Below are 24854 nucleotides of genomic sequence, written 5' to 3'. Positions count from 1 at the left end.
TGGAGGCTGGTATACAACATCAGTTTTCCTGAGGGCTGCAGCAGAGTAAAGTCACATCCAGGATTCAATGAAAATATTCACAAAGGTTGGATTTTAAGTGAAACATGACTAGGGGGTCAGTTGATGACGCACCCTAAAACATGCCTCAGTTTAAGGGCAAGCAACACCTGACACTGGACAAGGAGTAGGAAAAGGGACTTGAAAGCTTCATCTGACTAATAAATGTTTCCTCAATAAGCCCCATGTGGAGGGTGCTAAATGGAGAAGAAACATGCCCTGGCAGTAGAAGCTAGGTCATGTCACCGGTCATGTGAGACTGCTGCACAATGGAAATCAGTCTGGGTGAGGCAACTGTGTAATTACATGCCAAAGGAAGCACCCAAGGAAGACAGGCCTGCAGTACTGGCATCCATCTAAGGTCTGCAAAAATGAAATTTAACACACACAACTGCAGTTCTCACCAACTAATCTCTCATGCAGGGCTATGGACCCTGCACAGGTTCACTTTGAGCTTTTTCACTAACAGAGCTGACAGTCCTACTGGCTTCTGGCCGAGGTCCTAGGAACAAAGTCTTGGCATTAAGTATCCCACAACCATGACAGGGCAATACAAGTGGTCAGTACCTTGGGCCAGAATGGATGTAACTTGGAAAAGTGAATCAGATGGAGGAAAACTTGGTTTGAACACCCTGGGATACCCCCCCCCCCCAAGTAGAAGACTGTGATACATTTGTTACATCCTCAATAGAAATGGAGAGAAATAACAGGATTATGTCCCTGTTAACTGGGAGGGATCCTTCTGACAGAACTAAGATGGATGTGGACCAGCCAGTAATACATGAAAAACCTCTGGTGAAATTCTGCCCAACACTACAGATGTGTATTAAGAAGGACCCTCACAATGGTCATACAAGGAATCTTCTTCCACCATTCTCTTTAAATTTGGAAACGCAGGCAGAGCAGGAATTCTTCCCTGGCAATAATAAGGATTAGGATCTGAATTGTTAAAGAACAAACAGGTAAGGGAGACAAATATTGTTATGTAATCAATGTGCTGCATCATAGTATGTGCCATTAAGAGAATGTGTCCTTTCCCGACTGTAGGAAAGTCAAAGAAAATAGGATGTCAAATACTGACAGGTGGAGAGGATAAATCCAACCATAGGACCCATTAAGAACAGTCCTAAATGTCAAATCAATGTTTCCACAATACTTATGGTATGGGGATCGTTTTTGCAATACTTCTACTATACAAAGAGGAAAGAGCTGCACGTAAGCCTGTAAGGCTGGTACGTGGCCGATGGCATACAAGTCTGAATGAATGATTACACGCAAGTCAGTTTTTCTGTTCCTAGATCTAACCTTTACCATTTAGTAGACATTCTCAAAGTAGTTAGTAAAAACTCACCATTTTGTATGGGAACAGCAGATAATCATGGCATAAGGAAGATCTGTCATTTGGATGTGGGTTTAAGAAGCCCTCATAACTATGCTATTTAGAAAAATGCAGTCTGCTATACAAGAAAATACTTGGCAGCATGCAACCGACAGTTCTAGAAATCTACAGTTTAAAATGTTCAGAACCAGCCGGATATCCTGCAATGAAACTGGTTGCCATGCTACCGATCTAGCAAAGAAAATACAGTGTCAAATCATAAAAAAAAGGGATGAATGAGATGCTGACACAGCCCAAGGGTATAACTTAACCGAAGACTAGTAGTGACCAGATTCAGAGAACTCTACGAAATTGCATTGAAATTTCAACTATAAAGAGAATGGTTAGACCCTAGTCTTAAAGAAGCATTTGGTAAGATTTTCCCCACTTCAATAAAGTCTCCGAGTCCTGAACATTTATTTGGAAATGTTTCAACTGAATTTATATCTTCCATACTTTATGTCTTCAAGACTCAGACAAGTAAGTGTGAACATAGATAGTTTAAGATGCATGAGACAAAGCCTTAAGCAGAAGGGTGATTTTCTGAGCAAAGTGTTTAGGCCAAGGAATACAAAGAAAATTGTGTTTAGTAAAGCACATCTGACAATGTCAGACTGGAGCAGCAAGGTTCATCTGCCCCTCTAATCTTCAAATACAGTACAACAAATGAGAAGTAGCACTGAAACTTCACAAAAAGCATAATTGTTTGCAGTACAATCTGAATAAATACTCAATGTAAAAGGCAGGCTACAGATTTCTAATGCAGAATGTAAGATGCTTACATGTAGTGAAGACGTAAATAAATTTCCTTAAAAAATTTCAAGAAAAAAAGGTCAGTGAGATAACACTCGTATGGCTCTTTGAATAAGAACCACTCAAGGGATTTGCTAACATTCTGGCAATGAAGTGTATGAGGTTTAAATTTCTGAAAGACAATATGGCATGTAATAAATTCTCAGCACCAAGCACCAATTCCACATCCTTGTAACTTATTTGCACAAGACAAAAAAGTGGTACTTTCTTATTAAGTTTGCAGAAAATGAGCTGTCAAGGCTACAGTGCCTTCTGGCTCAATAAATAAAAAGTTTTTGACAGCAAAATAGACCCTTCATACATCAAGGTTGCTTACATGAAATTAGCATTCACCTTTGAGCAAAGGTTCTTCAATGTGACTTTTAAGACGCCAAGATTCACAAGATTATGGCATCATCAAGAAGTTCAAAGGCTCCCAAAGAATGAAGGAAAGCCCCAAGAGATACTGAAGTCACAGCCCATTACACAAAAGTGTGCACAGAAAAGCATGAAATTAGCATTCACCTTTGAGCAAAGGTTCTTCAATGTGACTTTAAGATTCACAAGATTATGGCATCATCAAGAAGTTCAAAAAGAATGAAGGAAAGCCCCAAGAGATACTGAAGTCACAGCCCATTACACAAAAGTGTGCACAGAAAAGCATGAAATTAGCATTCACCTTTGAGCAAAGGTTCTTCAATGTGACTTTTAAGATGCCAAGATTCACAAGATTATGGCATCATCATGAAGTTCAAAGGCTCCCAAAGAATGAAGGAAAGCCCCAAGAGATACTGAAGTCACAGCCCATTACACAAAAGTGTGCACAGAAAAGCAGGTGGTGGAAGTTTCTGGATCAGAAAGAAGGGAGGCCGATAGGCTAGGAATGGCTGCATGCTGAATATCCACTGCACACTCGACAGGCTATGCAGTACAAGAATGCAGAACAGAGAAAAGGTAAATAGGGAAAAGTGACTGTGAAAAAAAGGAGATCTGTCTGGCAAAGCGGCTTTATAGAAAAAAGGGCAGGAAATTAACTTTGCCAATGTTTAGAACTTGTCCTTCTTCTTTCGGCTTTTAGGGGTCGCCACAGCGGATCACCTGTCCACTCATGATTGGCAGTGGAGTTTTACATTGTCGAGTTGCCAGCCCGGCACCCAACCTTCCACAGAAGGCACACACATGCACACACTCACACCTAGGGCCAATTTAGAGTGCCCAATCCACCTACTGCATGTCTTTGGGATGTGGGAGGAAACCGGTGCACCCAGAGGAAACCCATGCGACCACAGAGAGGACATGCAGACTCCACACAGATGGCACCCCAGCCGAGGATCTAACTGGAGAACCTCTTGCTGTGAGGCGGCAATGCTAACCGCTGCACCACTGCGGCCGCCCTAATGTTTAGAACTTGTCCTATGAAGATAAAATGCCACAGCAGAGCTGTATGGCACCAAACGCAACTGCCAGCAAGCAACCCCATTCTTATTCTATTGCTGACATTGTCACTGCCCGAAAACTTCAGCTTAAAGAAAGGATATAATCAATAAAATTATTTGCTTTTTAGTGAAATACAGTCCAGTAGCAGTAAAAAAATACTATGCCCACAAACAAAATATTAAAATATGTCAACTTACCATATGCTATCCTTATCTGCTACAGCAATGTATGGAGAATATGGATGAAACCTCACTACAGATGGGACACCTGGATTCCTATTAATGAGAATTTGATCATCCAACCTTGTAACACCTAAAAAATAAATATTTGAGGAACTTAGGAAGCTGAAAAGAGAAAACAATTCTAAAGTTCAGTGAATATTTCTTTCATATTTAGCCTCTGATACAAAAATGCATGCCAAAAACATGGAGGACTTGAGAAAACACAATGATGTACGAAGGGAAAAATTATATTAAATGGGTCAAGTATATGTTCCACACTAATAAAAGGGCTGCTACGTAGGAACCTACCTTAACTCCAGATCTTCAGAATCATCACAACTAGCAGGTCCTTATTTTTTTCATAACATCCTCATCACAAGACGAAACCACATGATTCAAGTCTCCAGAAATCTTCTTAAGATAATAATGCCTCTTTTCAACTTCCCATCACTGTACAAAGGAACAACAGGAACCATGCAAAATCCTCCTTTGGGTCTTTGTCACTGGAAAAACATGATTTGGCAATGAACCAAAACAGACAAAGGTTTCACACTCCTTTACATCTTCTAGGAAGGAGGAGAGCAGGTACTTAGACCAATTGGCAAAGATGTCCTTAAAGATCTGGTGTTAACAGTAGTTTCACATGCAATTATCTTCTTGAGGGTATTCTTAGGCAGCAGAATCTTATTTTTCCATATAACCATATCCAAAACAGTCACCCTTGGAATGCATGATGATTATGGATGGTGTTTCATTCAACACTGCTTTTGCAAACCTCTAGGGACCTAAAATGAGTGTCTAAGAACATACATCATTTCAAGTAGAAAGCTGTATCATAAAGATTGCTTGAGATGAACATCTAAAAATCAGTAACCAAAGTTGATATCCCTCTCTAAGAAAGAGATTGATAAGACTGGAAAGGGTTCCCCATTTTATTTTTTTTGGTAGCAAAAGGTAATGCAAAACTAGGAAAGAGTTTTCCAATTTTTTGGTAGCAAAAGGTTATGCAATCAGGTAAAAAAGTTGACACAGCTTACTTATAGGCCTGCCAAACCTACCTTAAGTCCAGCACATTGACAGCTGCCAGCCACATGATGAATGCCCTCCAAACACCCATCATATAAAAAAAAATCTTTCCTCTTTAATTCTGTCATAAAGATATGCCAGAATATTAATAACCTTGTCCAAGCTGGTTTCTGAAACCACCTTTGGCAAGAATTTTGATCAATGTGAACATAAGCTTTGTGCAGGAGAAAAAAAGGAAAGACCCCATTCATTATCAAAGATTCTGAAGTTCTAAAATGCAGGGCATCAATGTGCTGGTGACTAGAAAGAGAATCTTCCATGACAAGAAATTTATCTGTACTGAAGCCAAGGACTTAAAGGTGCAAGAATTAAGGGCTGCAAGGCAAATATCAGATCTTAACAAACAAGAGGTTTCCTAAAATATGAGTTTAAGTGAAAATTTCTCTTGAAGAAAAGTACACAGTGCATCCAGCTATAAAACTGCTATGTTCTCTACTAGCTCATAGCAAGGTGAATTAGCATACGAAAACCTTTAACAGTACAAAATATTGATAAGGGACATAAATGGTGTAGAATATCTGCCACTTGAAACACAGAAAAGGATTAACACCACTGGAAGCTGCTCAGAGAGCACAATGTTGCAACTTAATGGGATGGGCTATTCTAGTGGTTTGGCGATGGGCAGCCTCAAGAACACTAGACATTTGACCAGACACGAACAACCTCAATCAAGGTACTTGTTCAACAGCCACACAGGAGGCCTCTAGGATCTGAGGCTGAGATGTACTAGGGATACATGGCTGTGTATCATCAGGTTTCATCAGGACAGAACTGGATAGTGGCTCACATGGGACAGATGAAGAAGGAGAAATAAATCATAAGATTCCTAATATTTATAACTGTTTATAAACAAACACTTCAGGTTTGTGAAAGGCAGATCATGCCTCCTGAACCTGATCAACTTCTTTGAGGCAGTCACCAAAGTCGTAGATGAGAGTAAGGTGGTTCACACAGCCTATCTTGACCTCGCCAAGGCTTTCGACACCACCCCCCACTCTGGGAATTATAGCTAAACTCACTAAACTAGGTATAAATCCCTACGTCACAAGATGGGTTGCCAACTGGCTCACTGACAGAACCCACACTGCAAAAGTTGCAGACTCCAAATCTGACCTCAAAGCAGTGACAAGTGGAGTACCACAGGGTTCCGTCCTGGGACCTCTCCTGTTTGGTATCTACTTCTCTGAAGTACAGGCTAACACAGAAGGCCTCTGGCTAATGAAGTTCGCAGATGACTGCAAACTAGGAGCCATAGTCAAGTCCCCAAATGATGTGGACATCCTACAGAAGGGCCTTGCTGAGACAGATGCCTGGTGTCACAGCCATGGCCTCAAGCTCAATGCCAAAAAGTGCAGTGTCTTCCCCTTTGGTAAAAACTCTGTACCCATGAACTACCCCATAGGCAGCAATCTACTTAACACCAAATGTGTGATAAGAGACCTTGGGACCCAGGTGGACAGTAGTCTCTCCTTTGACAGACACATCGCCACAGTAGTCAGGAAGTCCTTCTACGTGGCACACCTCTTCATAAAAGGGTTCTCATCCAGGAAAAGACAGGTCATTGTTCCTCTCTACTTGACACTCATTGGACCCATTACAGAGTACAACATCCCTATTGGAATGTACCTCACAAGACATCTGCAACAGCTGGAAAGGCCACAGAAGTACCTCACAAAGAGGATTACTGGCCTCAAACAAATGCCCTACACTGACCGTCTCAAAAAACTCCAGCTTTACTCCATAGCATATTGCCTACTCCAAGGTGATCTCTGCCTAACATATAAAGCTATGTCAAACCCAGAGCTGTGAGACATGCTACACCTAAAGAAATCCCAATCCCTCTGAGCTACACGCTCTAGGGACCTAAACCTTGTCACCACAATAAACAGGACATGCTGGAGGGATAGATTCCTGTCCCAGAGACTTCCCATACTCTGGAACAGGCTACCCATCTATGTCAAGCAAAGTTCTTCATTAGCACTCTTTAAGAAAAATCTTGATGAGTGGATGGGAAATAGGAAATACATCCGGGGATCACTTCTGTGTCTCTGCTCGACAGTGGCACAGGAAAATAACTTTCTTGGGTGGCGTAAGCCAGGGAACCTTGTTGGCTAGGCTTACGTAGGCCCTTGGGCCGATAGCCTAGTACCTACCTATGAACCTTTCACTCCACTCCCTGTTAAACTTGCTCCTGTCACTTCTTCCTATAAATGTTGAAGTCAATCCCTACCCAATCATGGCTAGCACTACAAACACAGAGAACAAAGCTTCACTGCGCCAGCCATAATTTCTCTCTTCTAGCCCACAAACTCCAGCAAGAGGTCCCTCATTTTAAAAGATCTGACCTGCAAATTCATACTCCAAGTTAAAGTATACCTAGCACAACAGTGCCAGAGAAAATGCCCTATAACAGGCAATATTACTTAACTCCACCCAGTGACTCCTCCCCCTGTCTCCTTCTCAATCCATTTATTGTACTTAAATTATGAGTCTACGAATCAACAAGCCTATTTTCAGTTTATCTAATATTACCCTGCTAGGTTAATGTACCTTATTTTTTAAAAAATGCATTTTAACTTATAAGTGAAATAATGTACACTTACTATTACAGACTTTGGACTATATGTATCATCTATGTCCAAAGTGTTGTAGTCTTTTTTTCTAGCTGTCTGTGCACAACACAGGCTGGATCTGAGCTCTACCCAGATAATCACACATCAAAATAAAATAAATAAAATCCAGCAAGGTCACAAAGATTTTATATGAATCATTCTTGGCCTCTTCCATCTGTGCCTTGAACAAGACCTATTAAATTACAAAAAAAGGAGACGGAAGAAATGTTTTCTATGAAAGGGTGAATGCAATCTACAATTTAGCCATAGACTGTAGTGATACATAAATTCTGGAAAAGTCACATTGGGTGATATGAAGAAACAAGTTACGTGTGCTGCTTTGCCAGCTTGAAATATGTCCAGCAGCATGGAGCTGAGCAATTTCCAAGTAGAATAATTTGTGTACATATGACTAAGTTTGTTCACTAGGGAATTCTGTAAATCAGGGAAGTTCCAATTCATCAACACCAGGTCATTCACCGTCAGCCAGTCCTATAATCTGATAGACTTCCACTGGGAGCACAGGGGAAAGAGACTTCTGTCTCTTTGTATGTTGATACAATATAACATCACTACGTTCTTGGCCCAAGCCTGATGACTCCTCTGTTCCAGGAAAGAAACAAAAACCTGAAGGATTACCAGAGTAGCACCAAACAAATATGATGATGTTTATGCCATCCAGCAGAATGGACCAGTAGTACTGTAGTCTATGGAATTTATAATGAGCTGTCCACTTCATGAGAAATGCAGACTTTGTGATTAACTTAAATTTGAGGACCTGGCTGAAATGAAACTTCCTACAGTGATTGTCTAGTGAAAAGCTATCATTCTAAACCTATTATTGTATCTCCTTTTTTACCAAATCTTTTTTTTATTAATTTAACATATAATACAAATCATCTTAAAATAATTAACAGTAATAAACTATATTTACAAAATGTATTTCATAACTAAACTGATTACAATTTATTAACATATTCATCATAAATATACACTTTTAAAAAAAGATAAAGATAAAAGAAAATAATTGCTATACTTATTTAGCAATCATGTTAGCTTTGTCCAGAATGTACATTGTCTCTCAGGTGTATTTCAGTGGTTGACAGGAGAAAATCTTGAAATATGGGATATTTGTTGCTTCTTCATAACCTTGTGATTGTTGTCCTAGTAACTGCTAGTAAAGTTCATAACAATGTATGCTGTTGTTTTCGAATATAGCTAGGTACTAGAGCATTATACAGTATTAACCATTTATTTAATAAACAATTGTCTGACCACATTGTCTTCATTAAATCTTCAACATTCGACCAAAATTTTCTAAGACTCTTACAGGAATAAAATACAAGTTGCGAATCAGTTTTACTATCTCATTACATTTCCAATATTTAACCCTCTGCTAATTTTTACAATGTATAAAAAGCACTAGGTTAGAACTTTCAAGAAAATGTTCTCCGATGCAGTGAGGACAAATAAGACCCAGCAGATTTTATAGGTTCATAGATGTGTACTAGGCTAATGGCCCTGGAGCCTTTACAAGCTTAGCCCATAGGATTACCCTGGCATCATGCCTCTCGGCCTTAGTTCCCAGTGCCTCTGTCGAGCAGAGCCACTGGAGTGATCCCCGGGGTGATTTTTCTATTTCCCATCCACTCATCAAGATTTCTCTTGAAGAGGGCCAGTATCTGCAATCCCTCTACATACTGTGGGAGTAGAACCCACAGCCTTCTGCATCAAAAGCAAGTATTCTGCCTATTGTGCTACTAACAACCAGTATCAATTTTTGCCTGATTTATTTTTTTACTGTGTTTTACTGAAAAATTTTCCTCAGTGCTGAAATATGTATTCAATAATTACAGGTAACCATATTAGCCCTACAAATACATTAGCTTAAAAATTAATTTTACATATAAACACCAAATTACAGGCCAGTTGCTCGAATTATATGGTAAACTCATCATTTCAAGATTTATCATTGTCTCCTAAATGATGAGTAATCCCACCCGGGCTAGACTGTCCCAGTGCTTGACAGTACTAGTTACAGTTAATCCTGGTACAGAAGATAACAGTGTTTCACATGTGAGACCTGGTTACAGAACCACTACTAGGGCATCTACCACATAATGCAGCACCTTCAGAATTTTACCAGTTGGGACAACAGAAGCTTTCCAGAATGAGAGGCACCATCAGTTCTTAAACCATGTCCAGAAACAGAAATACCCAATCACTGATGGAATCCATGACCAGTATGAAGAAGGTGATACACTGTGACATGTCCAAAGATGATTTCTATCAGCTGACTAACTGAACATGTTCACAATCAACAAAAACTTGGCACTGAATCTTCCTTACACCTTGCTATAAAAATATAGTAAGATATATATATGCATCAACAAGGAGAAGCTGCCATTATGCTTAGACAAATGGACAAAACAAGAGGTTGTTGAAGACATTGGCAAACAACAAAAAGACAGCAAACAAACTTATGACAGATCCAGTTTAAAGTCAATCTGACATTAATAATGTTATTAGAAATAAGAGGACTTAACAAGAGAGCCTATGGATTCTCATGTGGCAAATGCATACAGGGTAGTAATTCAGTAGGAACACCCAAGGTGAATGTGGCAGAAATAAGGTATGCTCAGAGTTTGAAGCAATTCCCAAGTAAGCCCTAGTTTACAATGTTTTACTGAATGCACTAAACTTTGATGTTTGAGACACACACAATTACACATCCACCTAGTAATAACACTCAACTTGAATTTTATGACACATTAGTTCTCTGACCTCTTTTGGAGAGTGTATTCTTACAGAAAATATTCCTTCTTAGCCTTTCTGCTTATGACACCTCTAACTAAGAACTTAACCACGTTCCACTACAATGGCAGCTGTGTGTGCATGGCTGATGAAATATACACACCCATAATGGTAAAAGATCAATTTACTACAGACAAAAATATGGTTAAAAATTACAGCAAGTTATGAGCTCTGTTCACACAAGAAGGGGGGAGCTCTGCCAGAAATGTTCTACATTATTTATTATTTATTTACATTTGTTGACTGGGAATGTCCGACTGGACGCAGGTCCATTTTCAGCGGAGGCCCAGTGAGAACATCTCCACAAAATAAAATATTACAGACATAGTTACAGATGAAGAATCCTAGCAATTAAATTATTACAAACATAGTTACAGATGAAGAACATAGTAAATTCAGTAGATAGCTAGCATCTGTTCTATCCACGAAGTCATAGCAGATATTAATTGTTACAATAAGAAGTTACTGCCATATAATAAGTAGATATGCATGGAGGTATCAGAGCTTGCTGTAATCAAAGGTAGTTTGTGGGGTGGTAGAGGGTAGATGGAGTGGGAGAAGTTAGAGGGGAGAGTTACAAGGGCATAGCCAGCATGTTTTTAGGTGTGCTTTAAGTAAAGCTTTGAAGTGGATGCATGATGGTAGAGAGGTTATTGCAGGGGGGAGGGTGTTCCATAATTTGGCTATAGCGCTAGAGAATAGTGCTTCTCCAGCAGTGTTATTGGCTCTGCCAAATAACAGCAGCTGTAGCTCACATTGGTGCTTATGTTACACTGAGCCAGGTCAAGCAATAATGGAATGTGCAAATAAATATGCATGCTCATTCTTGCTGATTTCCCCCATGTTATATTACTCCAAAAATTTTAAATTAATGTCTTTAATGGAATCATCTTAGAAAGTTTTAACCCATTCATTTAAACATGTTCTGAACACTAATTATGTAGTAGTTTATCATTACTTGGCCTTCCCACAGCACATTTCCTTCTTTAGCTGAACACAACAGCAATTCTACACCTCATAAGACTTTTGAACATGCTGTCAGTTGACTTACTTGGAGAACATGTACTGAAGAAAGCTGTTATTTCTGAAATGAATAAACCTGGTCAATACACATCTCTAAGTTACATTTTAAATAAAAGTTTCCTCTCAAAATACAACTTCAGTGAGTTATGAAAGCATTTTTGTGGGACAAACGTTTCCACATACCAGAGTGGTGTCTATGGCCCCTTCACTCCTACATTTAATCCAATCAAGTCAGAAGTTAACACATACTGGGGGAAAAGCCTTCTCTGTATGTAGCAACCAGGAGCCATCCAGCACTAGGTGACCTAGGCAGTCAGCTAGGGCCACAGTCCAGGAGGGGCTATTTACTTTTTAATTAAAAAAGTAAAAAAAAATTAAAATAAATTGCAAGTCTACTATAAGACTGTTTCTTCGCTCAGAACGCCCTCTGCATCAGTGTCCCTGCATGCAAGGGCGCACACACACACCTGCTGTTGCTTGTTTCTTTTCTGCATCTGCACTCAGAATTTAAATGCAACATTCCTGCTGCATTACTATGTACTTACTTCTGGACATGAACTTATTTATACCTCCCTCAGCAAACAAACCATTGGTAAGTGGGTGTGTCTGTATAAAATGCCCAAGTTAGAGATGGCACGTTAGTTAATTTGCTCAGGCTCAAACCCTGTATATTGACTACAGGTGACAAGAGCTGAATCCTCTACCCCAACTACCAGACTACTCAAAAAATTACGAGTTTCAGAACTGAGTTTCACTGCATTTTCAAGTACAGGTCTATATCAAAATCTCGAAGAGGCACTGCAGTGAATGCCTCTTCATCGACACACATACAGCAAATGCACAAAACCGTGAATGCTGACATCAGTGATTTCTTTCCCTGGGAAAGAAATTTCTTGGTCATCCCTGTAAGCTTGCCGTTTTCCCCACTGTAGTGCGATCTTGGAGTTAGTATATTTAGTTAGGGGATTATGGGGGGTGAAGCCCCCAACTTTTTATGTTTGAAATTGTGTGCGTGTGTTTTTGGTGCTAGTGATTTCTTTCCAAGGGAAAGAAATTGCTGTTTTTAATGTTCGCGGTTTAGTGCGGTCGGTGAGTTGCTTTAAAGGAGCAATCATTCCTTATGAAAGAAATATCGCTCCCTGCAAAAAAAAAAAAAAACGGAAGCTCAGAAATCCTGAGAGATAAGGGAATATTCATAACAGAGAATATTTTCCAAGATAAGAACTTTCTTCATAGGTAGGCAGAGATGAAGTTCTGTTTTAGGGAAATGGCTGACCAGGTAGTGCTGCAAAGTCATTATGGGCAGTGTGATGATGTGAGGTATTGCCAGCTATGACAGGAGAAGTAGGGCTGTGGATGTATAACTTATGCCAGCAGAGCTCGCTGGAATTTTGTAAAGAATTATATGTCACTTTTATATTAAACTGATTTGTACACATGCTTGTGTTGAAATGCAATTGTGAGGTTTGCTTGTGTTGAAAATGCATCAACAATGGGTCCTGCTGGACAGAAACAAAATATACATACATGTAGTAACTGATTAAATGTATGCATTGTAACTGCTGAAATGAACATATTGTAACAGAGGATACTGGGAGAGAAGAAGTTAATCACAATCCAGCTGCATCTAACTTTGAAAAATGTTCTGAAATTAAATTACTGGGCCTGGGCCACAAAGATGTTATCTCACAGTTTTGAATGAAGCCAAAGAAGCAATGTCTATAAGAAGTATGGTTTGTTAGTTTCTGTAGGAAGAACAACAGTGTTAAAATTGTTTTACAGCTTCCAGATGCTGCAATAAACTTTAGCAAAGCTGGAAATATGTGTTGCAACACATATGTGCTAAATCCTTGCAGCTTCTAGTGATGGGGTAGTGTGGGAAACAGAGTCAGATGACCAGATGTGATGTCCTTTTGTAACCAACACTGAAATAATATTTAGATACTGCAGAAAGAAGTCTCAGTGCACTCTGTTTTCGGAACCTGACAAAGAAGGACCCCTCACCTACTTCATCTTGCCTTGCTGTAGTAAGTAAACCAGAGAACAGTAACTCTTTACAAAAGTCAGGAAAATATAGTGAGATTAGGTAAGTACTTTTTTGTAGGTCTGTGAATCTATTCATCTGTGTTATTTTAATATTTCCTGTGACTAAAACTCTGGTGTTAAATAGATAATTAGTATTTTTATGTTCTTTTATTATTTTTTATTAAATATATTTAAACTTTTCATTGTGGCTGGTCCTTCAGAGAATAGTTTAACCTTTGAAAGTAGTCATATCTATTTGGTGTGTCTGTGGCCACTCCTGAAACCTTACTGCATTGGTCAATCACTATCATTTGTATTAATATTGATTTCACTCAATATAACTGGGTACCATTGTAAGACCCTTACTGTAGCTGGCTTTGGAGTGTTTGGTGGCAGTAACTACCTTATAGTCTGGGCCAAAGGGGCATAGCTAATAAATTTGTGCCAGTCTTTCCTAGGTGTGTGTGTCTGAAAAACAAATCTCAAAGTGGCCAGAATTACACTGTTAGTCTGAGGTAGGTAAGAATGACCTGCACAATGAGAGGCGGTGGCAGGTTCAAGTACTGTTCCACACAAATTCAGAACCTTAGCCACTAAAGAAAGTAGGTCTGCTGGTATAATGTTTCCTAGCAACCTCATTTTCTTGTAACACTCCTGCTATGAGAGTTAAGCTGGATTAAACAGCCTACATCCAATAGCCCAGGTTGAGGTGGAGTAGTACTGTGGGAAACCCCTAAGAAACCTAAGACTAAGGAAAATGTTTATATTACTAAAAAGAGAGTGTTTGAAATTAGTACAATAATGAAAATAATTTTTCACCCTGAACTTCACAAAGAGACATGGAATAAATCAGAACAGTAAGAAGGGATCCATACTCTCCTTTGCTACAAACTGGACAAAGTGGGACCCTCTTGCCCTGCTCATAAAGCAGAGGCAGAGATAAATGTATTTTCTTTAGTGGTGTACAGGTTGATCTCAGGAGTGTCCTGCTTCACAAAGGTCCAAATCAGATGCAGCTTCTCAACCCACAACCCTATGTGAGGAAGGGAAGAAAGGCTGACTAAATCTACAGGAACTTTCGCATTCCCTGAAATGCGAACTGCGAACAGAGGAATGCATCTGTCTATGGTGTACTGAATGTCTGCAAAAGGGGTATGATCACATGTCCTCTTTTTAAGATACCCAATGAAAGACAGTCCGTCAAATCAAATTAGGAGGAATCCAGGAAGCAGCTTACCCTCAAAAACCTTTAGGAATGGAAAGACTACATGTAACTCCAGATGGCCGTCTTGTTAAGAAGGACTAACTTTTCAAAACTGTAGAAGAACTGACATCATCTCTGCAGCTTCCATATCATTACTTGTTACAAGCATAATATCCCCATTTATAGACTGGTGGGAACTGTCCATCACTCCAGGGCCTTTGTGAGTCTGACACTAGAAGCTGATCTGTGAGTGTGTATTGCCTCTACAATAACAGACACTCATGATCCATTCCAATACCAGAACTCCATCCTCTACTGCATAAAATGTCATTAAGAACAAAGTGTCTGCAATCAAACATAGGAGGTCTGACAGGGTCTGAAGTTGGAACATTCTGCTGCATCCTTATGCAGGCTGCCAAATTCATAACTTCCTGGTCATTCCCATGGACAGGTATGACAGACATGGCTCAATATTTTGCCAATAAAGGTAATTCTCTCAGGAGGGATTACTGAGGATGTCTTCCAGTTAATGGTCATTGCACAAGCACTACAACCACATGAATACCCATTCCAGAGATGGTACAGGTTTGCCCTTCATTTTTTTTTTCTTTATGCCCTACCAACTTACAGTGTACTTCTGCGTCACAAGGGAAAGAGACTTGCAATGAGTTGACTGCCCTTGTTCCTGGACCAAATGTGGTGATTTCCCCAGTCTGTGCCAGAGAAATTGCACCATCCTGTGTGCTCCCCAAGAGCCCACATTCAACATCCCTTCCCCACAACTGACAAATGGGCCATGTTCCTTCACTCTTCCAGTACCAAGTCCACTAAATGAACTTCAGTTGCCCGAGTCACAGTCAAGGCTCCATGCTTCATGGAGCCTGACAAAGACACTTGAATATTTACTTTTATGCATCAGCTACATGAATTTTTTTTTTTTTTTACTGACAAAGGTCAGGATTGAGATACAAAATACAGTAGAGCCTCTGTAAGTTGACCAACCATGGGACTGTAACAAGCTGGTCAACATAAGAAACTAGGCCTACTGTACTGACACATACATGTACTTTACCTTCTTGTACAGCTTTTATTAGAGAATATCATACAAAATCATACACGATCAAAACACAGTAAAATCATACATACAGTATCATACAAAATAAATACATTTACCGTTTTCTTATGGTTTAATCATTCTTTCTGAAAAAAGTGTCAGTCTTGGCCTGTTTCTTAATGTTATTACAAAGGTAAGTGGAGAAAGCACTCTCAACGCTGGCTACACCACTCAGCATACCTGGGCATTTTTCCACAGTAAATTACTTCAACTGCATTATCAGATGCCTGACATCCTCTTCTTTTGGAGTATCTGCAATTTCTGTCTCATCCTCACTTGCTTCTTCCACTTCATCAGCTGCTTCATGCACTTTTACACTGGTCTGTACTTCAGTCAATATCGCTTGCAAAATTGCTTCTCAGCCAGGTTCATTACAGATTGCCACCAGATCAAACACTGCAATAAAACCTTCAAAATCTAGTCCTTCGAATTCTGCCATGGCAGACGGACTGTCTGATGGGGCCAAAACATTGCGTTCTTGGGATGTGACAAATCCAACTTTCTTGAAACAATTCTGTACTCTTTCTGGCTGAACTTTCTTCCAAGCAGAACTGATCCAGAGGACAGCATGCAGTGTTGAATTTGCTTTCACAGGTGGACCACAGGTTTGTGTTTTAGTAATGACCCACTGCAGGAGCTGGGCTCAGTAGTGCACTTTAAATGTTTTGATGATGCCTTGGTCAAAAGGTTGGATTTTTGAAGTCGTGTTTGGAGGCAGAAATTTCAATGTCACGTTTGTGAGATGATTCATTTGTGGGTGGCCAGGACAGTTGTCTTCTGTCAGCATAACAGACCATTTCTTCATTTCTAGGTCGGTACCCCTTACCCATTCCTCAAATAGGGCACTAGTCATCCATGTGCATTTGTTCAATCTCCAAGTGACAGCGAGGTCTTCGGGCTTCAGGTTCTTGAATGTGCTTTGCCGATTTACCAATCACCACGGGCTTTAGTTTCTCTCAGGCTGAGCTAGCGCAAAGCAGAACTGTGAAATGTTCTTTGGAAAGTATTCCACTCTTACATTTGTCAATGTTCATGACGAGCCTCCTGTCAGGCATGGCCTTGATAAAGAGTCCTCACTTGTCATAGTTAAACATGTTGTCATCTTTGAAGCCTCTGACGAAGTCCAGGACCTTTTTGATGAACTCTTTCACAACTTCTACTGGAACTTCATTGGATTCACCACACAAGACTTTCTGGGAGATCTCATGTCGCAGTTTAAATTTCTCGAACCAACCACTTGATGCTTGGAAATCTGCCACCCCAAATTCCTATGCAATTTTTTTTAGCAACTTCTTGGATCAACAGAACAGAGACTTGGGAGTTAACTGCCCTCATTTGTTTGAACCAGCTTAATGTGGCTTTAATATCAGACTTCACTGAGGGAAGGTTTCCTCTTTTTCCAGTGTTGGTCTCCGCTTTCTTTACCATATCTCTCTAAGTACTCATGTTTATGTTTTTGGATGGTGCTAACTGTAGTCTTGTTAACACCAAAATGTTCTGCCATCTTCCTCTAGCTGCTGCTTTTCAGAAAATGTAGATCATCAACCTTTTCCTTCACTGTCAGCTCTCTGAGTTCTTTCCTTTGGGCCATTGTGTCTCGATTAACTGTAAAATTTTTCAGTAAATGCAGGATGTACCTACAATTCAGACCAGTCCTTCATGCTGACAAAATCTTCAGCAACACGTGATAAACAATAGGACGCTAGGCCTTATCTGACACGTGGTAATAATAAAACATGAACAAAAGAACTTATACTAAAGAAAAAATAATACAACTAAGAGGAAAAACTCACACCTTCTACCCTTGGTGTAGAGTGGACTAAACTGGTCAAGTTATAGAGAGTAAATTAATATTGTGTGTCACAGTCAAGTGGTCAAGATGCAACTTGCAGAGGTGGTCAACATAGAGAGGTCGTTCTTCCATTGAGTACATGTAGTGCATGTCTGGTCTATGAAAATTAGGTCAACTTAAGGAGGTGATCAATGTAGGGAGGTGGTCAACTATGGAGGTTTTACTGTATGCAAGTGGCAAAAAAGAACTGTGGTTCAGGAGCAACTTCTTTATGAAGTGTGACATGTTATGAGATGCGCCAGTATAGGGGTTTAGCAGCTTCAAAGTATATATAAAAAAAATTGAATTACAGACAAGACAGTATGAATCTAACAACACTAAACCCACCAAACTGGACCCCCAATTTTAGATCCTTAGGTACCAATCTTAAATGTGAAAACCTTATGTAAAGGAACAAAACTCTACATTGGAGATGTGTTAATGTTCACAACAGAGACAATGAAGAAGCAACCTGTGAAGCTAGTTATACTCTTAGTACTGTTCTACAAGAAAAAATACTTTTGAGCTTTGCTGTATTTAAAAAATACTTTTGAGCTTTGTTGTATTTAAAGAAACAGAAACAATACATTTGACCAATCACTGACAATGCTTGAAAATCCAGACAAACTCTCCCTTGATGGTGAAGACAACAGAAATTTCTGTATGTCACTTTGCATAATGTAACAGCAAAGAATTCCATGGGCTTAAGAGATATACAAAAAAATCTCTACTTGTTTGCAGTTCTCAATGATTACAACGCAATAAAATGCATAGATACATTTAAATTTAAGTCCAAGTTCTATGTCATAGAGGAATAAAGCTCTGACTTGTCCAAACACCCTCAGTTTGGGAGATGGCAGTGACTGGTTAATGCCTGCTTGTTTCATTTGGGAGAGGGGATGAGGAAAAAGTGGATGTAATCAGCCAATCGTCAATATGAATGCAGAGGCTTCCATCACACTGAAATGGCAAAAATCTGAGATGTGGGCCTACTACTGCCAAGCTGATGATGGTAGCCTTCATTAGATGCTGAACTCCTGATTTCCAAATGGACCTGACAACTTTGATTGTCCAAAACATCAGTAACATCTCTTTCAAGCTGGATTGGAGATGCTTTACTGCAGTTGTTCACTTGCTCGGGACTTGGGAATTTTTCTGCAGAGGTCCGCCAGACCTTGTTGGATGTATTCTTTATCGGCAAACAGAAAAGGCCACCATGTGTCTGCAATTGGCATGGCCCTGGCTCCCTGTCATGAAATCAAACCCTGGTCTTCTGTGTGACAAGTAGGGATACTCACCACTATACAATATATAAGGAGACTGGATTTGATTCACTGATGCAGAATTCTATGCTTTTCATTCCATGTTTCTCTCTCTGTCCATGCAACAGGCAACCACACAAATAAAATAGAGTTCCTCTCTTAGAACGAAAAGGAAAAAGCAGGACTTTTGGGGAGGAGAGAGACAGCTGACGGACAGATGTAGAATAAGTACAGAACAGACTTGATGAAACATGGTCTTATTAGCTAGCACCAGTGACCAAAGTGTAGTGTTAGTGACAACAGCAAAAAAGTGATCAGAATTCTTAACTATTAACCTGCCAACAAGCAGTTTAACCCATCACAGATATTAGGAACAATGCCATATGACTGACTAGATGATTTCTACAGTAGTTGCACTGAACAGAGTCTCCAGAAGAAAGAAAAAAAACAGGCAGCTGCAGATTGGTTTGTTTCATGTCTGTTTTATAGTTATAAAGAAGCTTCAAAAAGAATAAATGTTAAAACGGCAGTGATCTGATGGACTGTAATTATAACTGGCTTAAGACAGTAAATCACATCTGACTTGCTTACTGTAGTACAGTGATAGTGTAATGTGTGGGGAGTTCAGGTGAATTTTGTGCACCTGGACCTCAATAAAGCATTTGATATTCCATTTTATATAGAACTACTAGAGAACAAAGGAGTGGGGACATGGAAAGCAGATGAGGAGGTATAGCCTAACTGGGGAGGTAGTAATGGAATTTTTTTTAGAAAATAAAGGTGAAAGGGAGAACGAGACAATGCACGGCTGGTTACTTGTGGGATGTCACAGGTAATGTGCAGCTCTCTTAGTGACAAGGACTACCTGAGGTCTAAATTACAACACAGTGATCTCCACACAATACAAAGACTGGTGCAGCAGCAAAAAGTCTGGTAAATTAGAAGAGCACTGTTCAGTGATGAAGGAAGTTGTGGTAACTTATAACAGGACACACAGTTGGACTTTTATGAGTTTCACCCCTACTCCCTCAAGGACAGTAACACTACTGTAACCTGTCTTTATTAAATTTAACTATGAACTTGTCAAACCTCACAAAAAGTTACAGTTTGAAACTGTCAGCTTTATTTCAATTTGCCAGGCCTGAGCTAACATGCTTTGGTTTATTAATCCTCACTCAAATGATTAAATTGTTTGTGTTTGTGTCTTTTGGCTTTTCCCGGTTAGGGGTCGCCACAGTGGACCTCCGGTCCGCTAATGATTGGTAGTTGATTTTTACGTGCCGAGTTACCAGCCCTGATGCACAACCTTCAATGAAGGTACGCCCATTCACGCATGTCTCCACGCAGAAGACGCTCTAGCTGAGAATCGAACCGGACAGCATCTTACTGTGAGGCGACAACGCTACTGCAACACCACCACCGTGGGCCTCACTCAAATGATTAAATACCAAACAATATTCTGCAAAGGGCTCTAAATATTTGGGGATGAACTGGAGAGACAGGTGAATGCTATATAGCCTGATATAACAAAAATTTAGTCTAAACTGGGGAAGGTCTGCAACCTACAGAAAAGAAAAAAAAAGATCTAAGGTGCAAATGTTACAACTACAAATAAATGGAGGTTACCCTGGAACTCACAGTACAGAAAAAAGGCTGTAGGGTGCAAATGTTACACCTAAATGAATCACTTGGTGCAGTACGAGACAGCGACAGAAAAAGCAAGACTGCTGAGAAGCACAGCTTGAGGAGTGGATTCAATGGAAGCACATGCTAATTAGACCTCATTTGGAATATTCTGCAAAGCTGTAGTGCTTCTGTAAGGTAGGAGACCCTGTGCAGGTAGAAAAAGATCAGCAAGTGCAATGAATGGGAAATGAGAAAAGACTAAGAGTCTCCGCTAACTTTGGAAGGGATCTATGATTTGGACAGAAATAAAATTGGTGCGAAAATTTACATAACCAAGTAATTAACTGGTAGGAACAACCCACAAAACTAAAAGATAAATTTAAAACTATGACATGCTTTTCATTACTAAAAGGGTTGTGAGACGGTGAATAAAAACCTTTACCATATCAGGATATGGAGTGTACCACTGCAAAAAAAAAGCTGATAAATATGCGGGGAATTAATAGATTTTAGCTGGAGATGCCATTTAGTCGATGGGGTCACAGCAGCCCACAGAATGTGTTATGATTCTGGGATGACCTACATGGACGTCTTTTCTATTTTTTTATAAACAGCGTGGCACCAAAAACAGCAGATGAGACTTCATAAAGAGGGTCAATATTCAAGATTATGCAGACTGGTGGTAAGAATTAAATCTGACAATCATGCATATACTTTGAGGAAAGGATTAAAGAAAGACTGATGAGGAATAAGACCTGGAGTGGGGGGTCTTAATCACAGAATATAAAACAGTAAAGGAGAAAGCCGACATAGTGTTGCGTTGCTCAACTGGAGGAAGGAATGTCAGAAATGTGCAAGTGATATGACTAGCGCTGGTGAAGTCATAAGTTGAGTACTGTGTCCAGTTCTGATCACCATATTTAGCTAGGAATAGTGTACAATGCAAGAATTACTAGACGTGTGACTGAAGCAGAGAAACGACCATAAGAAAACAGAAATAACCTGGCATATACATAATGGGGAAAGAAAAGGAAATAAGGTTATAAATCTGGGATGCATCACATTGTTAAGAGCAAACAGGAGGCAAGGGAAGGGGGTAGTGTTGAAGCTGAAAAGGAAGGACAGAGAGGGAGAGAAGCTAAAATGAAGAGAGATAGAAAACAGATCATTTAGCCTGATGGGATGGCACTGCACTTTTTAGCATTGAGCTTTAGGCCATGGCTCTGACACCAGGCATCTATCTCAGTGAGGTCCTTCTGTAGGATGGCAAGGTCCTAGAATAAGGCGTTTATTCTAATGATGGCTAACATAAAATATTTAAGTTAAAGAGGATGGTTCAAGCTGAGAAGAACACATTCAGCTCAAATTTGCCATCACTCCAAATGTGATTTTTTATTCAACATTAAAGCAAATCACCATCTGCTTTTATGTGCCTAAATAAGCTGCATTTTGGCCTCCAAGGTTTGCTGGTTTATTTCAGTTTGGATTCCTTATGCATAAAATGTATGTAAAAGTGAGATACTTCTCAACTGATTTTTGCCTCATATTTTTGGTCTGTTCCTCATAAAAGTTGTGGTTTTCTGGCTAATCACTGAGGACGAAAGTCACTAAATAATAAGTACAGTTTTGTACCTACCATAAATGTAGATGTTCGAGTGCTAATACAGCTGCAGTCATAACAGATGGGTTCTCCTGCCGTCAGGCTGGTCCTCGGTTGGCGGAATTCCAAAGTCTAGGTCCGGCATCGGTTGTCGTCGCATCCTCCCTGACGTCAGTGCGACAGGGGTATAAAGGAACCAGCCGACGCCATTTTCTTCAGTTTTTCTTGCCCCAGATGTCAGGTGCCCCCAGAAGGAAGGCAATACATAAATTTGTGTAATAAAGCAATGCAATACAATCAAAATACAGTAGTTGCAAGCAAATACACCATAAATGAATACAGTAGTTGCAAGCAAATACACCATAAATGAATACCCCAATCAGGTTGTATGAGGAGGTGTTAGCCAATAGGCCTGTCCCAAGAGGGGAAGGAGGGAGGGAAACCTGGACTGCAGCTGTATTAGCACTCGAACATCTACATTTATGGTAGGTACAAAACTGTACTATGTTCATCGTGCATACAGCTGCAGTCATAACAGATGGGTAGAATCCCAAAGCTAAGAAAGGGGTGGTAGGCACTAGGTGGAACTAGGAGGAGCCAGGATGCCCTGCAAGACTGCAGTGGCAAAGCCTGCTCTAGTTTTGGAGTATAATGGTAGGTGGTAGTGCTTGGAGAAGGTATGCACAGAACTCCAAGTGGCTGCTTCCAAAATATATTTGGTAGGAACTCCTCTGAGGAAAGCTGCAGAGGTAGCTGTGGCCCTTGTGGAGTGAGATCTGATGCCTGTAGGTACAGTTTTGCCATGAAAAGAATAGCAAAAATGTATGCAGTGGGCTATCCATTTTGAGATTGTCTGTTTGGAAATAGGCTTTCCTTGAGCTCCTACAGCATAGGACACAAAGAGCCGTTCTGATTTTCTGAAAGGCTTTGTTCTGTCCAAATAACGCAGTTGTCTGTGGATGTCCAAGGAATGCAGTAATCTCTCCACTGTTTTGAGGATTAGGATAAAAGGTAGGTAAGTGTATGGCCCGATTCAAAGCTACCCTGGATACCACTTTAGGCATAAAGGACGGGTTGGTTCGTAAGGAAACTCTGTCCTGATGGAAGATGATAAAAGGCTGCACAGCCATGAGAGCTTGTAGTTCTGAAACTCTACGAGCTGAGGTAATAGCCAGAAGGAAAGCTGTTTTCCAGGACAAATATTGCAGATCTGATGAGGCAGCTGGCTCAAAGGGAGGCAAGGTCAGTTTTTCCAGAATGAAGTTGAGATCCCAAGCAGGTATTGGTTGCTTACTTGGGGGTCTTAGATTCTTAGCCACTCTGAGGAACTGTCTTAAGAGAGGGTGAGAGAATAAGGGTGGATCAGTGTTGTATTCTGCAGAAATGGCTGAGGCATGGATTTTGATGGAGGAGAATGAAATTCCACTGCTTAGCAGCTCAGCTAGATACTGTAGTATTTGAGGTAAATTCAGTTTTCTAGGATCCTGGCCCTTTCTCTCATTCCAAACACAAAACCGTTTCCATTTTGCGGAGTAAGCTTTTCTAGTTGACGGCCTTCTGGCCTCCAAAATGACATCCTGCACCTCCTTAGAAAGTAGGGTCTGTTGTGATGCTAAGGAATCTTCCATGCGGCTAGATTGAGTGGTTTTAGCTGGCTGTGAAGAGTTTTGAAGCTGTGCTGAGTCAGGAGAAGAGGCATTAGAGGCAGGGTCCATGGTGGGGAATGCGTCAGGCTCCTCAGGAGTGGGTACCAGTGTTGTCTTGGCCAGTCTGGAGCAATGAGAATCATCTTTGGTCTGTCTGCCCTGGTTTTCAGTAGTACTTTGGGCAGCAGAGGAAGAGGTGGGAAGGCATAAACTGTTATTGATGTCCAACTGAAAGAGACAGCGTCCACTCTCCAGGCCTTTGGATGGAAAATCCTTGAGCAGAATTTTGTCAATTGGTGATTTTTGTGGGAGGCAAAGAGATCTATGTCTGGCCTTCCCCATGCTTGGATTATTTCTGTAAAAACTTTTGGATGCAACTTCCATCCGTGTGGATCTGTCATATTTATGCTTAGGTTGTCTGCCAGCGTGTTTTCCTTGCCTGGCAGGTACTGTGCATGTAGCTCAATTTGTAAGTCCATGGCCCTGTTCCAAAGTGACATGGCCCGTCTGCATAGGGGGTATGAATGCGTTCCTCCCTGCTTGTTTATGTACCACATAACTGTGGTTTTTTTCCATTCTTATCAACAGTTGACCTGGTTTCAGAAGGTCTTTGAAAGCTATAATAGCATTTATTACTGCTAGCATTTCCTTTTGATTGATGTGAAGGTGCTTTTCTTTTTGGGATCATTTGCCCTGAATGCACCGATCTGTCATGTGCGCCCCCCCAGGCGTAGTCCGAGGCGTCTGTTGTGATGACTTGATTTGCTTGAGGCTTGCTGAATGGAAGACCTGTGTTTGTTTGGCATGCTTGAGCCCACCACAGAAATTCCTTTTGTAGACATGGAATTAGTGGTATTATTGTTTCCAAACTGTGGCTGTGTTGAGACCATAGGTTTTTCAGGTACCATTGAAGTTTCCTCATATGCAGCTTTGCACATGGGATTAGTAAGATGCAAGATGCCATGAATCCCAGAGCCTGCAGGATTTTCCTTGCAGTCAGCCTGGTGCAATTTGTTAGTGCTCTGAAGTATTGAGTTAGTTGCCCCTGCTTCTCTGGCATGAGGTAGGCCATCTGGGTGTTTGTGTCCAAGTTGGCACCCAGGAAAATTATCTTCCGAAAGGGTAT

General features: G+C 40.4%; 1 protein-coding gene across 1 annotated transcript in view; it reads right to left on the bottom strand.

Annotated features, from left to right (window-relative positions):
* Window positions 1-24854, bottom strand: part of RPTOR (regulatory associated protein of MTOR complex 1) — a 5042670-nt gene that overhangs the window by 554924 nt on the left and 4462892 nt on the right. The window contains exon 26 of the mRNA XM_044068087.1: window positions 3862-3976. Within this exon, the coding sequence (XP_043924022.1) occupies window positions 3862-3976 (115 nt within the window). The remainder of the gene's footprint in view (window positions 1-3861; window positions 3977-24854) is intronic.

This window comes from Protopterus annectens, chromosome 4.part0 (assembly GCF_019279795.1).
Source record: "Protopterus annectens isolate FY-2018-M chromosome 4.part0, PAN1.0, whole genome shotgun sequence".
Taxonomy (NCBI): domain Eukaryota; kingdom Metazoa; phylum Chordata; order Ceratodontiformes; family Protopteridae; genus Protopterus; species Protopterus annectens.
Note: the sequence above shows the minus strand (reverse complement) of the source record. Positions and strands in the feature narration are given on the sequence as shown.